The 18,046-nt window shown below is 43.0% G+C and overlaps 1 protein-coding gene across 2 annotated transcripts in view; it reads left to right on the forward strand.

Moving 5' to 3' along the window:
- The window catches only part of SPPL3 (signal peptide peptidase like 3), a 62,083-nt gene extending 44,125 nt beyond the window's left edge, over window positions 1-17,958 (forward strand). For both annotated transcript variants that reach the window (XM_082293495.1, XM_082293496.1), the window contains exons 5-11: window positions 2,391-2,469; window positions 3,177-3,289; window positions 8,313-8,419; window positions 9,403-9,566; window positions 10,777-10,976; window positions 12,002-12,111; window positions 12,862-17,958. In XM_082293495.1, coding sequence (XP_082149621.1) covers window positions 2,391-2,469; window positions 3,177-3,289; window positions 8,313-8,419; window positions 9,403-9,566; window positions 10,777-10,976; window positions 12,002-12,111; window positions 12,862-12,933 — 845 coding nt within the window. In that variant the 3' untranslated portion in view covers window positions 12,934-17,958. The remainder of the gene's footprint in view (window positions 1-2,390; window positions 2,470-3,176; window positions 3,290-8,312; window positions 8,420-9,402; window positions 9,567-10,776; window positions 10,977-12,001; window positions 12,112-12,861) is intronic.
- Window positions 17,959-18,046: the final 88 nt, after the last annotated feature.

Consider the following 18,046-nt stretch of genomic DNA (forward strand, 5'->3'; position numbering starts at 1 on the left):
GTGCATCCCCTCCAGCCTCTTAAACAGGGCTGGTGTTGATGGGTGAAATCTTAAATATCTAGTATTGAGACTCGTGTCTAATTCTACCTCCTGTAGAGGTCTGTTGAATTCTGCTTTTATAACTTTGACCTATGACACATATATTCTTTCCTCTTAAAAAATTCTTCAGATAGATTCTACTGTATGCTAGATATCAAGGGAACATATACACACAAATATATAAGCTATTACAAGGAAAGATATATGAAAAAAGAGGAATTTTAATTTGTCAGGGTTATTGGTCCGTTTATTTTTTAAATGACCTTGGGATTTGTAACTTTATTTGTAACACTTCTGTGTGTAACTAGAGGATCTTTTGTCCTTTGGGGCTTGTTGCAGGTTTCAGGGGATTGGGGATCAGTGCTCTTGGGTATCTTTTTTCTTGAACCTGTTTTTTGGTATGTTTGTGCCTTTCCTTGGGCTTGCATCAGAGGGTGTCATCAAGCCCAGAACCTCTGAAAAGCAAATGTACAGCTCAGAGGCTGTACAGCCCGATGGGGACCCTTCTGGAGTTGGGACCTGGAACTTGGTCCCTCTGTCCCATGAAGCTCAGGTCATGCTATTTTACATCCTCTGTGGTTAGTAGGACTGATGTGGAGGACTGCTAAATTACAGCTGATACCTGGTTTCTTAAACCCCTTCTAAACCTTCCTCTCACAGAGATTTGCCTTTCAGGGAAGAGTCAGGAGCAAGGGTAGGTGCAGCAAGCAGCCAAGGCCAGGACCCTCTGCTTGGCAGAGGGCAGAGCCCCAAAGCTGGCACTGCCTGCAGCCAGGAGTTAAGCCAAGAGATTCCCGAGTGAATCATTGGGATTGAGGCTGGAGGGGATGGGAGTCTTGGGACTGGAAGCCTGAACAGTCAGGAGCGACACTGGGAGTGGGTCCTTGCGGGCTCTCTGCATTGGTGTCATGGCAGTTTAACTCTCACACTCTGAACGAGCCTGGCATGGGGACACCAGGGCAGGGGGTGTGGGGTTCCCTGCTGGGCAGAGCAGGAGGGGGGAGGAAGGGGGAGGAGAGATTTCGAGGGCAAAGAGGGTTGAGCCTGTGGTGTTAGAGGCAGGGTAGGTAGCAGGGAGGATAGGCAATACTTAGGGCAGCAGGGACACAGGGTTTCTGGGCAGTGTTCTTTTACCAAGCACCTCCAAAGAGGTTCTTAGTTCAGTTTGTGCAGAGTTGCCACACTGTTCATTCTTTCCCTGCCTGTTTTGGTTTTCTTTCCCCCTCTGAAGTATTGACAGAACTGTGAGTTTTCATGGTGCTGTTTGTATGCAGACACTTAAATTTTCTTTTTAGATTATTTGAGTTCTCCTTTTGTGGTTTTGTTTTGTTTCAAATCTTCCTCCCACCAGAAGGGAAAGATATGGTTTGACCAAACAAATTTTTCTCCAGTTGGCTTAAACTGTGTAGAGAATGGCTTAATCTGTAAGAGAATGTTTGATTCTCTCCCATCATCTTCATTTGAGAAGAGAAGAAAATTCCCTTTTAAAAACCAGCAACAGTAATTGTTAAAGGAATAAGTACAGGACAGCACAAAGATCTGAATTGCAGCATGCAAAAAGTTCCAAGTGGCTTCCATTTTCATTGCAGTCTGTTCTTGTGGCACAGTTTTGGATGTCTGTGACACGTCAGTGTCTCCACGCCCCCACGCTCCAGCCTTTTAAACAGTCCTTTTAAAAAACTGGAAGGAAAAATGATTATAAATACCAGCAGTTACTAAACGTTTTTACAAATGTGTGGGTGGGATAAGTATGCTGCTTGAAAATGTTTATGGAAATAGTCTGTTTGGATATTTATGTATTTTTATAATTCTGTCTTCAAAAACTTGAAGCGTTTCATATTGTAAAAAAGTCAAATTGGCAGCTACTGGCTATAAGTTATTTGAAGTTGTACTGTGTTTTAGTAATGAATAAAGAGTTTTGAATGAGATGGGAGAAAAAATTACCAAGTTAAAAAGTGGAAAAAAACCCCTCCTTTATTAAGCTGAGTTAGTTTGTGTCTTATGTTGAAAAATTGAAAGAAAATCTCACAGCCAGTTTGTAGTAGATTTTTTTTTACTCAGAATATGTGAAAACTTTTTTTTGCTGACATGATCATGAATAGATTTAAAACTTTTTTTTAAGGTTTGGGGATGGGGCGTTGCATTCCTTTGAGAGCTTTCATTTCATTTCAGTCTGAAGGCTCACTGTTGTGCAGAAAGCCTCAGAGCCTTGAGCTGCTCATGCTGGAATAATATTGAGCATATGATAATGGGACATTGTTGCAAGAGCTTTTCCAAATTGGAGAAGCCTGTTTGTGTTCTGTAGAAATTAGGTCTGAATGTCCTAATATTACCTTTTCTTCTTTTTGTAGTCCTTGCAACAATAGCTTTTGCTTTCCTTCTACTCCCGATGTGCCAGTACTTAACACGGCCTTGCTCACCTCAGAACAAGTAAGGACTTGAGCAATCCTTTGCTCCTCTTCTTGTGTGTTGTATTTCTTTAATGAGAATTCTTTAATATGCATTAACCTCAGGGCTGATGTTTGTGCATATTTTTTGTGCCAACATCATGTTTCCACTTTGAAAGTAGAAAGCACAGTTTCTTCAAGTCATTCGCACTTGCCAGCCTGGGAAGTGCAGTACCACTAGAGGGGACTAGATTTCCCAACAGTGAGTTTTAATAAGTTTGGCTTGTTTTGGCTGAGATTTTAGAGTTTGGGATTTGGCATTGGATTTTAATGTTTGTTAACACTGGACTCTGGATTTTAATGCTGGCGCTTCCGGAGACTGTAGTTGAACCAGTGGAAATCACAGTTGTTAATGTCATGTTTTGAAACTAATTTTGTTTTTTAACCTTGTGATTGGTGTTCATGTTGCTAAAAGCACTATCTTAGGTGGTGCTAGGAATGGTGGCAGTTTCAAGAGCAGTGCCAAGATTTACAGGGTTTTTTCCATCTCTGCAGTTCATGCTTTATACACAGTGTTTGAGTGTGAGGAAAGCTTTTATTTTGTTGCTGTTTTGGTACCTATCTGTGGCAAAGGAAATTCCCTTCAGCTGATCTTTCATCAGCAGTTGAGCCTTGTTCCAACAGTGTCCACTTTCTGTTCTTCAAATGGAAACATAAAGTCTTCCAGCTGATGTTTGTGTGTTGTTCTAGGATTTCCTTTGGCTGCTGTGGGCGTTTCACTGCTGCTGAGTTACTCTCATTTTTTCTGTCTGTGATGCTTGTCCTTATCTGGGTCCTAACTGGCCACTGGCTCCTAATGGATGGTGAGTATTTGAATTAAGGGGTTTTACTACTGTTTTGTGCCTGTTCTGACACATCAGTTGCCTGGTGATGATGGGTGAAATTTGCTGATATTAATGGCTTGGCTGCTGAGCTGTGTGGCAGACTCCCTGAAGAGCCACTGCCAGGAACATGCTGGGGAGTGCTTGGGACACCTGTTTTTCTGGTTTGTAAAAGCTTCCAGGGAAGTGCCACAACACTCATGAAAGATATTCCGCACTTCACACACATCTACCATGTGGTGTAGGGTGAATGGCCGGATTGAGTTAAAGATGTGTGGAGACAGTGGTTGTGTATGATTCATAGCTTGAGCCTAAAAATCTGGTTAATTTTTGCTGTGCATCTTGTTGTTTATTGGTTCCAATGCTCAAATAATTTGTTGTATGAGGCAGCTCACAGTAGCTGGTTGTCTTTGATCTCAGTGATTCTTGCCTTGGGTGGTGAGATGGCCTTGGGTGAAACTGGCAATCAGCCAGCTGGCTTGAGGGTGTGATTTATTGGGTTTTTTTCATGGTGGTTGACCTGAATTCACAGTTTACTGTTCCGAAAAGGAGCCTTCGTCCTTCCCTCCTGCCTTCCAAATCTCTTGTGCTAGCTCTGGCACTCTCTTAATCACATGGTAAACTGATCCAGCTTGCTAGAATGGCAGCATACTTGGGTTTTGCTAGCCTATTTTGCTGCTGCTGCAGTGAGATGGATTATTGTGTAGTCAGGTATGTGCAGAAGGTAAGTGGCAGCATGATGGGATCTGAGGGGATGGAGTGGATATAATAGCAAAGGCATGAAGGGGTAGCCAGGAGCAGGACCTCTGCTTCTCAGCAGTGTCAGGCTCCTAAATTGGCTTAGGACATGGTGTAATGGCACCATTGATTGCTTGAGGAAAAATTGCAGCATTACCTGCCCTTGAAATTGTTTGTTACAATAGAAAACATTCATCCCATCAGCTTCCAGTTTCTCCTAAACGAGGCAGCAGCAGCAGCAAGTCCTTACTACTGAAACCTCTCATGGCATCTTCATTCTGTCTTTTGTATATGGGCACTATGCTTCATTCATGGTTTGAACTGCTTTAAAGGTCCCACCTGTTGTATGGAAGGGAAATACCTTTTAAAATACCAGATACTAAATGAAAAATAGCAGACAAAGTCTGTTTTGTGATAAGCAGAGTAGCCTACCATGAAATCAAGGGTGACACTTGATCTGCAGTAGCTGCAAAGCTCACAGGAATGTCAAGTGTGGATTTTGGCAGAGTCGGAAGAGTTGTCTACCCTGAGATACCAGCAGAAGCGTTTAGTTAAAAATAGTTATTTTGTGAATGCTTCAGTCTGACATGGTGGACTTTGCAGTAATTCATCTACAGATCTCTGAGCTGCAGGTGCAGAGTGGTGTCTGGCTTTTATTTGTCTTGGAGGTTTTTATGATTTACTAAATTGTGTTGCTGCTATCTCACTTTGAATTATTTTATGTAGTTTATATTGAGGGAGCTTGAACTATATAGGTGATCCTCCTGTCATTTGTTCAAATCCATTTAAATCAGTGTTTGTCAGTGACACTAAATAGGGAATTGCTTTTATTGGCCTTTATCAGGGAAACTCACTGGAGCTTTAGTCCTCGTACTGTGCTGCTGCATGTGGGATCCCATCATCTCTGCCTTCTCTGTGGCTGAGTCCTGGAGATGCCAGAGACTCCCATGCGGAGGGCAGTGTGGGCAGCAGTGCAGGCATCAGCACCGCTGCCCACATGCATCCAAGTGGAGCACTCCTGTCCTTAAGGCAGCGCTGGCAGCTGCTGGCTGCGCCCGGCCCGGGAGGATCCTCGGTTTGGCCGTCGGCAGAGAATGAACCAGGTGTTGTGAACGTGCTGCTCGTTGCCTGGGCGGGGCTGGAGGAGGAGCTGGAGGAACGGGGTGGGTGTTCCTTCTGAGCAGCAGCACATTCCGGAGAGTCCTGGGTGTTTGGTGGGGGCTGTGCAATTGATTGTCTCAGTGTGAAAGAGCGTTGCTGCTCGAGAGCTGAGGAGAACACGGAAATTACTTCTTGGTAATTGCCAGGCCTTACAAAATCGAGGTGTGGTGGTTCCTGCTGGAACAGCCTTCGCTGCCCAAATCCTACCCTGCCCCTGCCTGCACAGCCCTTGGCTGAAGTGCTTCTAAAGGCAGGGACGTGTTACAGGGTAGAGTGAGCCCGTGTTGGCTCCGGGGGTGTTGTTCTGGCATGTGATGATGCACATTTATAGGTATTGAAATGCTTATTTCTCAGAGCAGATTGTTTGATGACAGAATCACCAAGGATGGTCACCATTCTCTGGTAAAGCCTGGTTAAAATAAAAGCTTTCCTAAATAGTGGGCAGAGCTGGAGATGTACAACAGGAATGCTATAGATGTATGGAATATCTGTAGCTACAGAGTGAATGGCATGGTCACGGATACCCCAGGAGCTGCAGCAGCAATTGGGCCTGTGTTCTTATTCCTTTCTTTTAAAATACAGTGATTAGATCAGATCCACCACAACCTGGTGGCTTGTGGGAGAAGTTAAGGCTTCCCTAGCTTACGAAGTCTTTGTAAACCAGACCCCACACCGCCAGCATCTTGGAGCTTTCACCTGCTGTGGATGCAGGAGAGCTGGAAAGCTGCCAGAGAGTCTAATCACATATGCAAGAATATTCTTAATCCTCAGAATATCCCTGTTCCATAAGAAGTGTGTTTGCAGGAACTCTGGAGTTAATTTGTTCCGTTAATTGAGGGTTAACTCTTCCAGTGCTTTCTTATTCAGCCTTGTTAACCAATTGCACAGCACTTCCAAACCAGAGCTGCTGGTTGTGTGGCCGCTCTACCTCTCTTTCTTTCTCTCTCTCATCTTTGTCTATTTTTTAATGACTTGGAGTATATTTCAGTGAAGATTTGCCTTATATTGTTTGTTAACACTATGCATGAGCTTGGGTAGGGAAGCTGGCTTCCATTTAGAGAAGTCCATTGACTGCACTTTGGCCCATATTACTTGTACTTGCTCTTGGGCATTCCTGCTTTTCTTGCTTTTTAAATTTACCAGCGTTTCTTAAAGCAGTTGCAAAACTGTGTAATTATTAGCATGTGTATTTCACTGTCAGCTCTGAAGGATTTTTTCCATCTCTTTTTCTACCCAGTATTTGCTTAGTTTGATGCCTTGGGCATGTGCCTGTGTTCAGTGAGAGAGAAATGGAGTGTGTGACCAATAGATAAAACTCACACTAGTTAAAATATTTCCATTTCTCATTAATTATAACCTGAAAATCCTCTCCAAAATATAGGCTTGCTTGAGCTATTATTGACATTGGCTTTAGAGAAACCTCTTTAATTTAAAACAGTCTGTTCCCTTGTATTTGCTCTTCTGCCCAGGAAGTCTGTAACTGATGGCTATACTGAATTACTGAATACAGTTCTTTTTCTTGCTGCTTTGCTGTGTCAAATTTTTCAAAACTCAATAATTTGCTCACATTTTGTAGCTTGCTGTGCAGTTTCTTACAGTTCTGCAGCGTGACTTAGGGTGCATTTTTATGTCAGTAATCCCATTGCTTTGTTCAAACTGGCTGCTGTGACACTTGGGGTTGTGCTAAGGTTGCCAGTTCTCAAGAGATAAGGTGGACTTGACAGAGTTGCTGGGATGCAGCCCCTTAGGCACTGCAAGCAGCCACGCTGGCAGGAGGCCTCTGGGGCATGCTTATTCCTTGAATGCGTATGGATGTGTTTCCCTAGTGATTGGATGGAAGATCGCCCCAGCTTTCAGGTGAAATGCAAGTGTAAGGTGGCTTCACAGCCCCATAATTACAGCCTGAGAATCCAGAAGTTAATTTGTCCATTTTGGCTCAGTCCAGTTGTCACACTGGTGGGCATATGCGTAATGAATTGGCTTCCCCTGCAGTTCCAGTTGGCAAAAATGGGATTGTAACTTCTTACAAATTCTGTGTCGTGTTAGACAAAGACATTTTGTTGACAAATGTCTGCATGATTGACTGTAATCTGATCCCAACAGGGCTCCATTATTCCTTGCAAATAGACTGATACCATAGATGAAAGCCAATTTGCTTTTTAAGATTTTTTTTAAAAAATTGTTTTATTATAAGTATCTCTTTGGGGATTTACTTGTAACCAGTAGAAATACATTCAGTTGTCAGTTAAGTATCCTTGGTAGCTGAGGCTGGGCTTAAAGAAGCAGGCAATGACACAAATGTGAAGACTGGGTTTTTGTTTAAAATCTTACCTTTCTACGCTGACAAAATTCCCCTTGGTACAGAGTGAAAATCTGAGCTGTGTTATGTTCTTCAGCTCATTGATCTGGCTGAAAACTCACTTCTAGGAGGGATTAGGAAAAAACTTACCCATATTTTTTCCCCCTAAGCTTTCACACACATTTTGGTTACTGGGAAATCCCTGGATATCTAAATGGTGACATTTCATGGTATTCAGGCAGTCTTGCACAGTCTTGCCCAAGCAGAAGTTTGGTTTGAATGGGTTTTTGTTAGACCAAGTTCTAACAAGTCACCGAACCACGCCCTTTCTGAATTAAGAGTCAAGGATCTTATTTATTTTATGCATTTGTTAGAAAACCTAATAGAGGAAAAGTAGAGGTTTGTGTTTGAGGCACAGAGAATTCAAAGTTGTTTTGTTGCTTCTGTTTTAAAGTGGGTAGTCAGGGTTGTGCAGGGGAGATGGAGTCTCTAGGCAGAGGATGTGGAAACATTTCTTTGTGGTGGGTGGTGGAAGTTGAGTGGAACAGGCAGTTGTGCCTGCAGAGTGATCTCTGCTTCTATGGGGACATGTTTGCAGTTGGCTACTGAATGTATTTTGACTTTGCTTAACCCTGTTAAGAATTTCACTGTCTGGAAATGGTAGACAGTCATCTAAGTGCGTGCTGAGCTGCACAGGTGCAAACAGAGGCTTCTTTGGGGTTCTAGGGGGAGATAGTGGCTTGGGATTGGTGTTTTTTTGTTTGTTTTGCTATTTTTAATGAACTAATAATGTCTTGCATTTTGTAGCTCTGGCTATGGGCCTGTGTGTTGCAATGATAGCCTTTGTTCGGCTACCGAGCCTGAAGGTTTCCTGCTTGCTGCTCTCTGGGTTACTAATTTATGATGTCTTTTGGGTAAGTATTTGGTTTGGTTTTGCTAAAACTGTTTTTATGCTTTGGATTTGTAATCAGCTTGGGACTAGTTTTACATGAAGTTTGCTGGTATAAAGTTGATGAAATCTGGCAAAGCCAAAAGATCAGCTCCACCACTCCATTCTGAGATGCTGAATTCTACAACAGGATACAGAATTATCTTCTTGCTAATTACTTGAAAAAAACCAGAAATAAGATTAGAATATTTTGACTTTTGCATATTATATTAAAAAAAAAAATTTGGACCTCAAATTTTGAAAGCCCTCTGAAGATGGGAACAAGCATTTCCCATACACACAAAGAAAGCCATGTCCACACCAGCAAAGGGTGCACATGTTGGCTTCTGATTAGCAGTGAAATATGCAGAACAGGAATGTGAATGGACTTGCAGCCAGAAAAGTTGGCATAAAATCCTAGTGCACTTCTACAAGAAACCTGACAGAATGTATTTTGTAATAGGAAGAGGGGTTCGTTTTACCTTTGCATAACACTGAGCACTGATCCAGGGCAGCACCCACTGACAGCTCTGGCAGCCAGGCAGTTTTCCAGTGGGATGGGCTGTAGCATAAAAGCCTCTTGGAAACAAGGGCTGCCTCATTCCATTTATGAGTGAGCACTATGGTCACCTCTTCTGTTCTGCAGCTTTCTCCTATATTCAGGATGCTGTTATCTGCATTTGTCATCCCACACTATCTGCTTGTTGTCTAGACAGATCCTTTGCCAAAGGATCTCAAGGTATTAATCAGTATCTTGATATCAGAAAGTATATTCCAGTTATTCTTGAGGATTAATAGTGTAAAAAGCTCTAGCTGAATTTTTGAAATACATTTTGCCTTTCATCATCATATGTATATGGAAAATTTGGAAAATATCCTTTCTTTTCTTCAATAGGCAAAGCAAAAATACATGCAGCTTGAGTGGCTGTGTAATTGCAGTTTGTGACTTCTGATTTCCTTGCTCTGTAGGTCTTTTTTTCTGCCTATATCTTCAACAGCAATGTTATGGTGAAAGTGGCCACACAACCAGCTGATAATCCCCTGGACGTGTTGTCCCGGAAACTTCACCTGGGACCAAATGTGGGCAGAGATGTTCCCCGTCTGTCACTGCCTGGCAAACTTGTATTCCCAAGGTAAAAGCTTCTTTTACTATATTACATGAGAAATGTTTTCCCTCCATAGACTTAACAGTACTAATTCTGTTGGGAAATACCAGCCTAGATCCCTGTTCAGTCATTCCCTCTTCATGCTAAAGAGGAGTATAATGAGCAGTGAGGACTGGACACCTTGCTCATTCGTAGAGAAGAGACTCTGACTGGGGTAAAAGGTGCCCTGTTCAGAGGAGCATACACTTTTCAATGTTTGTGTGAGTTCTGCAGCCTGATGATTGCTAGTGTGACCTTACACTTAAAAGCAAAAGATCTGAGGTTTATTATAACATCAGAATAGCCTGGATTACTGCATAATTGCAGATGATTGGGAAGGGGTTGGAAACTGATCTAAGCAAGGGTGGGTTACCAGGCAAGCACAGTGCTGGAGGGACATTATTCCATATGTCCCTGCTCCAGTGGTTCCCTGATGGCTCAGATCTATAAGCAGACACGCCCAGGGCCTGGTGGGGCAGTAAGCTCGGTGCAGCAGCAGTCAAGCAGTAGGTTTTGTTGGCATATTACTCTGTTCTTGTTTCTTTAGATGTTGGGATGCTGAACTTAGAGAGATTAGAAGATGATTGTCTGCAATGATAAAAACAAAATTGTTCACTTTGTCGACTTTGTGATAACTTAATTTGCCTTCATTTTCATGAAAAACATCTTGGATTTAAGATAATAGACGATTTTAGTTCTTAATCTTTTTCACAACTGGCTCTTTTCTGGGAATCTGACAAGACTGTAGTTTTCTGTTTTGTCCGAATATCCAAAATGGATGTACTGCCTTGTTTTATATCTATGTGCACGGGGATGAAGGTGCACTGCTTATCAATGGTAATCAAACAGTCAGATAAAAAGGGCCAGCTGGTCCCTCTCATCAGCGCTGAGGAGGGAGAGGACTGAAATACTGTGTCAATGGATCTGTTTCATTGAGTGAATTAAGGGCAAAAGCAGTGTAAACACTACTGGGAGAAGGAAACTGGTTTGGAGCAATGTCATCCCTGCCCAAATGGCTTGTGTAAAGCTGAGGTGGTGGAGAAATCACTGAGGAAAACCTCATTAGCCAGCATTGGGTTCTGCTATGTGCAAGTTTGCTGGTAGAAAGAGGGGCTGTGCCAAATGAAGCTCAAAACCAAAGTGGAGGAGCTTGTCATCTTGTGTTTTGGGAATGAGCCCAATTCCAGTTCCTCTTTAGTTCCACAGGCAGCCACTTCTCCATGCTGGGGATTGGAGATATTGTGATGCCAGGGCTTCTGCTCTGCTTCGTCCTGCGCTACGATAACTACAAAAAACAAGCCAACAGTGATTCCTGCGGTGCCCCAGGACCAGGGAACATCTCTGGGCGTATGCAGAAGGTCTCTTACTTTCACTGCACACTTATTGGCTATTTTGTAGGTGAGTAGTTCAATATGAAGAGCTGCCTAAGTGAGCAGACATGGGATTACTGTAGTAGGTTTAAAAGATAATGAAAGCAAGTGTAAAGAGGCTTTAAGAGAATGCTTGGTTATGTTCTTTTTAATCCTCCTCTCTTTGTGTTTATTGGCATGGTCTATAGTCTTTGAGATTTTTTTTTTTCGTAGTTGTATTTTACATAGAGGATGAAAGAGATTATCAGTGGTTTTGTTAGCACTTGGCACTTTGCTTCACTGGCATAGAAAGTGTCGTAGTTCATACCTGACTGATGGGAAAAATATGGGAGTTTCCAGATGAATTTTGCTGTGCACAGTACATAGCAGATCTAAGCAATTCACCTAGGCAATTCCTGCATATTTGTATTCTGATCCTGTGACATAGTAGTACATACAGAAAATCATCAGTAGTTACAACTGGAATGCTGTTTATAATTTGCTGTAGCCAGCCCTTTCCTGCCTAGTATAAAACAGGCTTTTCCCTCCAGTCAGGGCATGCGTGTGCGTATCCTGACCTCCTGTGGCCCTTCTGAGACTGAAAAGGAAAGATCATTTCCTACCAATAGCCTTCTTTCCCCCACACCTCGATTTTTCCCCCTACACTCCCTGCTGGCAGGTGTTCAGGAAAGTCATTCCTGATGTGTACAGCCCTTCCCATGAGCCCCTACTGCTCAGGCCAGGGGCCACACACCAGCAGTCTCAAGAGCAGCACTTCAGTGAATGCAATCAGCTTCCCCCCTTCACCTTTTGTTGTATTTTGTCTGAATTATTCTTGGCTTAGTCTGAAATTCAAAACTGGACCAAGTGGCTCAACACAGCCCGATACTAAAATAGAGTAATTTTTCATTGTTTTGCTTGTTTTAACTGCATTCAGGGAAAGCAAAGCACAGAGAAGTAACTTTTCCTCACCTGTGTCTCATAATGAGGGTGAAGGAAACCTCAGTGGATGAAATGCTGAGAAACATCCACATGCAACCTGAAGATATTTATAGTGACTTTTTTTTCTTACAGGTTTATTAACTGCAACAGTAGCTTCTCGTATTCACCGGGCAGCCCAGCCTGCCCTGCTCTATTTGGTACCATTCACTTTATTGCCACTCCTCACCATGGCCTATTTAAAGGTAAGAGGGGAGGACATGTGGGCAGCAGGAAGCTCTGGGCCAGCTGGCAGCAGGGTCAGTGTCCTTGCATTGGGCAGCAATGCACACATCTCAGGAGGATGATGTGTGTCCCTGGCAGCCCTGGCCCAGAACAGAGGGGGACTGCTGCTGTCAGGTCAGTCTTCATTTCAGAGGACTGAGCAACTGAGAGATGAGTTCCTGAAATAGAAGATCATTAATGGACATAATGTACCAGTAATTATAAACTAAATAAATTCTGAAATATTAAATTGTTTTAATTGAATAAGTGAATTTGTCCTTGTCCAGTTGGTCATGAAATACCACGTGTACAAAATCTGAACAGTGATTGGAGAGGCAAAACCTTGCTTTCTTCTTCCCCGTCACCTGTTCTAAACAGAAATTTTAAAATTTACCTTTCCTGTTCCAGGGCTGTTGTTGAAGCACACATCTAGCACTCTGCAGAGCAGAACATGAGAAAGGGCAGGATTTTCAACCTAAATAATTATTTCTTTCCCATCAGAAACCTATTTTGGGTATATCTGCTCTACAAATAAGATACAAATACATACAAATCATTCTGGCCTGACAGGGAAAGGATTTATTTTTACTGTCTATTGTAATTCGCAAAACAGGTGAAGAATAGATTTACTCTAAGATGTGTTTGTAGTTCTGTGTGCATTTTAAAATGTGAATTCTAAGCACAGTTGAGAGTTTCTCAGGGCATGGTCCTTGTGCTGTTTCCCTGCCTAGGGTGATCTACGTCGCATGTGGTCTGAGCCTTTCCACTCCAAGTCCAGCAGCTCCCGTTTCCTGGAAGTATGATGGAATGGACAGGAAGTGACCTGAACTTCTGCCTTGGTCCTTTTCACTTTAACTTGTGGCTTTGTTGTCTCCTAAAGCTGGACTGGCTGGTACTTGGGAAGGTACCAGTGACGGGACATGTATGAACAGACTTTGTATTAAAGGAGGGAAAGAAACAAAAGCTAAAATCCCAGAGCTCCATGTGACTCCGTATCTCCCTGCAGATGTGGAATTGGGGACCCTTTGTACAACTGCAGCCACTTTCCTCTTTTCCTCACTCAGATGGATTAGTACCAGACTATTACCTTTGTGAGAGAAGAAGAGACAGACTTGAAACTAAAAACGGCTTGAAGTCGTTCAAAAACTTGTGAACACTAAATGCAAAAACGGTTAAGCAAACTGAGGCTTCTTCAGAGAACCCCTTGTGGACATTGGGACCAGTTTCCTGCAGGACTTCGGTTTTGAAAAGAACTGAGACAGAAGGTCTTCTGTCACAATATTGGGTTTTTTTGATTTATTAAATATTTCCTGTGGTGTGAGGTTACTTATTAAATCCACAGACATTGAGTGACTTCTTGCAGTATACATATAAAAATTTGTTGTAACAAGTTACATTTCCACCCAGATGTCATATTGCAGTGAAAAAGGGCACGATTTTTATACATATATATATACACACATATAGATATATATATGAATAAATAAAAAGGAAAACCTGTTAAGATCATGCTGTGTAGCAGACAGGGGCTTGCTGTAATTTTTAGCATGTAACGCAGTTACTCTGGCTTTATGTATATGGATCTACAATGAGCTGCTGTTTTTTCCCCCCTCCTACAACTGAAACTGCAATTTAAAACCAAGTGTAGTATTTGTACTGGTTGTACCATGGACTTTAGGGGATATTTGATTTGATCAATGTAGCAAACCAGGGAAAAAAAATGTTCAAACCGAGCCCTGTGTGTCTGAGGGGGGAAGAGGTGGGGGTGTCTTTTTTTTTTTTTTTTCTCTCCTTTTTTTGATTTTTTTTTTTTAAACAGCTTCCTTGCAGGTTTTTAGTAGTTCCTTCTTGACCAGTGCATGTATTATAGCAGCAGTTGTCTTTGTGCTTTCTGATCATAGTAATGTATCACTTGTAAATATATTTTTTTCTATTTTCTATTTTTTTGTATTTTTTGCATTTTGTTTCATTAGTGTGCTGTATTTTTCCATGCCCCTGCCCCTCAAAGAAAAAAAAAAGAAAAAACTGTCTTTTACTGTTGTCACTGGTTGGAGTTTGTGTGTTGACTGCTTTGTACCTGTAGCCTGTGAAAATGTGGATTTTATTGTTTCTTTTTTAAAACCAGCAGTTCCAGTTGTTCTTTTATTGACTGAAAGGCTTCCCTGAGGTAACTAAACTTTTTTCCTTTCAAGCACTGTGCCAAGCGGGGTTTGGGGAACTCTCCCGAGAGCTCCTAGCTCTTGCTAGTTGATAGATGCTAGGAACTGTTAGTGGGATGGGAAAAGAATGAATGTTGGAGACTGACTGACCATACAGTGAGGTGACTTTGGGACCGGTTTTGTTCCAGACTGGGGGGGGGGGGGGGGGGGGGGGGGGGTGAAACACCTGAAGCTCTCGGCAGTGTCAGGTGGTACAAGAGTGTATTGGACATGGCAGGAAATTTTGTCCAGCCACATGTGTGCACTGTCATTAATGTCACAAATTAACCCCTTCCTCTGTTCTCAGGCAAGTCTGGCACGGGTGGCAGAGGGGCTGATGCCCTGAGCTGGCTGGGATGAACCTCCAAGACAGCTGGAATGTCCCAGGAAAAACAGTAAGACACAGCTCAGCCCTCAGGGCCAGGGGGGCTGAGATTTAGCAAATGTGGGTGGGTGTGGCAGGGGGGGACATTGTGACTTTATCTCTCATACACACCCACCCGAGTCCTCTCCTTTAGCTGAAAGCATTCCTTCTACCATGTACCTGCAGTGCTCATCCTGAGATAACTGTCACTTTTTAATGAAATCAATAGTTCTTCATTGAGAATCTGCTTTTTCTGTTCATGCCAGGTGTTAGGTCCCAGACTTGCTTGGGACAGTAGAAAGGCATCCATTTTGAGCTATACCTCAAACCTAAGGTGAATAAAATATTGAGGAGGGTATTCAAATAAAAAAGACTAATTTGGTGGCTTTTGTTTTGCTGAGAGGTTCCAGGCAGTGGAATAACAACTTCAGATCCACTTTGCTGCTGCTTTATCTGCCCAGCCTACCTGACAGTTGTGCACAACTCAGGTGCCATCAGCTTCACATCAGGTCCCTCCTTCAGAATTTTTTTTTTTTTAATTCCTCTGGAATTAAAATACAAGGTCGTTCTCTGTTTTGCAGCAGCATTTTTATGCCATGCCTGCAAAGCATCATTATGAACAATTTCTACACTTAGAGAAGCATTCTGGAAAAAGTTCTAGAAGTGCTAATTGTTAAATACTTAATGAGAATTAATTTAACTTTCCAGAAAAAGCCTGGCCTTCCTTGTTAAGCTGTACTGCCTTCCTGCACTCTGTGCCCTTCTCCTGCACCAGGAGACCTGAGTATGCCCTTACTGAGCCCTCTGTCTCTGCCCCTCAAAATTATGCTGCTGCCCAGCCCAGGCCCCGCCCAGGTGAGCACACGTTGCACTGGAAGGGGTTTGCTGCCTCTTCAGCCAGCAGGAAAAGGACTTTGGTGCTTGGCAGAGGTTCACTGAAGTTTAACTGTCCTAAGAAAAGTGCTCTCCCAGACCTTTAAGTTAAAGTTGCTAAGCTTTGTCCCACAGCTCTCCCACCTTAAACCACCTCAACCATTCAGGGGGATTAGAAATGGATCCTACCTGGCTGCTCAGCTGTGGGCCCTCCCTGCACAGATTGGACCTTTGATCCTTGTTTTTCCAGTCTGTTGTGACTCCTCTGCTTGAGGATCAAGCTGTACAGGCTGCTTTGGGTCCTCTGGATTTTGGGAGACAGTATAGGACCTGGGTTCCTGTCCCTGTTGGGTCTGGTACAGGTGCTGATGCCTTCTTTGTTGAACTCCTTAATAAACTACTTGACACAAAGTCCTGCAGTGAGATTGCCCAACCACCTACCCTTTCTTCTGGAAAGTTGTTAAAAATAACTATTTTAATAACTGACTAACATAAGCCTTCTTGCAAGAGGTAAAAGGCTGGCAAAAAAGTGATAGACTAGGGTGTGCTTATAGTACAGTTGTCAGGACATGGACCAGAACTGTAGTATACAAATCTCCTGACAGGTCTAGTTCTCTGCTGCATCTTTGGGAATAGCTTAGAAATGGTACTGTTTGTATGCTGACATTTCCCGAAGGTCACACTTCACCTTGCAAACATGAGTTTCAAAATTTGAATTTGAAATTGGTTTTTTTAGGTAAGAAGTAGTAAACTTCATTTTTCATTCAAGTTACAGCACTGTCACATATTGTTATTACTATTCCATGTCTTCATTCTATTATTCTTCCAGACACTTTGCTTTTTTACTTCAGGATGTCTTTCAAATTTAGTATTTTCCATCTTTTCCAAATTCCCAATATAACCTGAATGTGCTGTTGCCAGGTCTGTGTTGATAGTGAAGGCTCTCATCTTAGGCAAAACAAAGATCTAATTTAAAATCAGAATAAATTTGTCCTTTTTTCAGAACAGCTCATCTCTTCCTTTAGTCTGTTGGGAACTCGAAGAGTCTGAGCTATGTGATATAAGAGCTATCAGGTCTAAGGTGGGGCAGGAAGTAACTCCTAGTTACTGTAACTATGTTTTCTAAGAAAGTATTCTAGTTCAGGCTCCACCTGCTTCATGCCTCAGAACCAGTTTCATGTATTCTTAAGAGCATTGTGGGGCAAAAACCACAAAGTCCTTGAGAAGTGTAGCTTTTGTTCTTGAAAAGTGACTAATCTCCTATCCCACTTGTTTCTAATGTATGTATAACCTGGTTTTCTCATCTCTGTGCCCCAAGTTTGCAATGTTGGCTGAGTTTGTCAATTGATAGAAAGTTGTCGCTTCATCTGTGAACAGACCCTTTTCTCCAAGGAGAGCCTCGCCCTGCCTACACCTGGGTGTGCTGAGGGTGGCTTGGTAAGAGTTTCTGATTTAATGCTGCAAAACTTGTTTGTGTTTTGCCCTTTCAGCAGTTCCTCTGCAACAGCCCTGAGGAGCAGACACACACTCATCACACAAAGTTCTCTCAGCCAGCAGCAGCGAGGAGTAAGCTTGAAGTATCTTGCTCTGAGAAGAGCCATTGCTTTACCCTGGGAGCTCTGTGCCTTTGTGTGTAACCATGCTGTTTTACCCCAAAGCACTGCTGTGGTCAGTGCAGTGTCACAGGGCACTGAGATCTCTCTGAATCTGTGGCAGCAGGGAAAAACTTTCAAAAAGATTTTGTTTGAAAGCTTTCTGAAAAAAAAAAAAAAAGCACCTTTTTTAAATACCTCGAGCTTGTAGGTTCTCCAGCTGTTCTCTGTCAGCTGAGGTGGTCACAGCCACCATGGTGGGGTACAGGGATGGTTTCATTCTGCTCTGGAGAGAAGCTGTAGCCAATTAGAGCTGGTAATGAAGGAGGGTGAAGAGGGCCAGGGCAGCAAGCGCTGACAGCACAGTGGCTCCAAGCAATGCTTAGGTGACAGGGGAAAGGGGCTGGCAGAAGTGTGACTGACTCTGCTGGCTTACTCTGGGGTCAGCTGGAGTGCAGCATAACAGGAACTCCGCACTGCTGAAGTCCTCATGTACCTGCAGCTCCTGTTCTGCCTCAGAGGGTCCAAGGAGAAGTTACTGTAAAATGGTATCCCACATCCTCACGTACCATCATGGAAGTGAGCCTGCAATAATCAAAGTGGTGACACAGGCTAAAATCAAGCCTCTCATTCAGAGAAGCCCTCCATAATTTACAACACATTCATGATCACTGGAATGGTTTTCCAGTAGGAATGCTCCTGTTGAATGCACTGCCTGGTGAATTCTATCAATCCTTAATGCTTTGGAGAGCAGCAAGGAGAAACTCAGAACTTGAGGCCCCTCGCCCCAACATGCCCTTGCCCTCCAGCACCCTGCACAGGGATGACATCACTGAGAACTGGCCTCACTTGGTGTATGCAGGCCCTGCTGGTTTCTTCTTCTTTCTTG

The sequence above is a fragment of the Coloeus monedula genome (genome assembly GCF_965178545.1).
Source record: "Coloeus monedula genome assembly, chromosome: 18".
Lineage (NCBI taxonomy): Eukaryota > Metazoa > Chordata > Aves > Passeriformes > Corvidae > Coloeus > Coloeus monedula.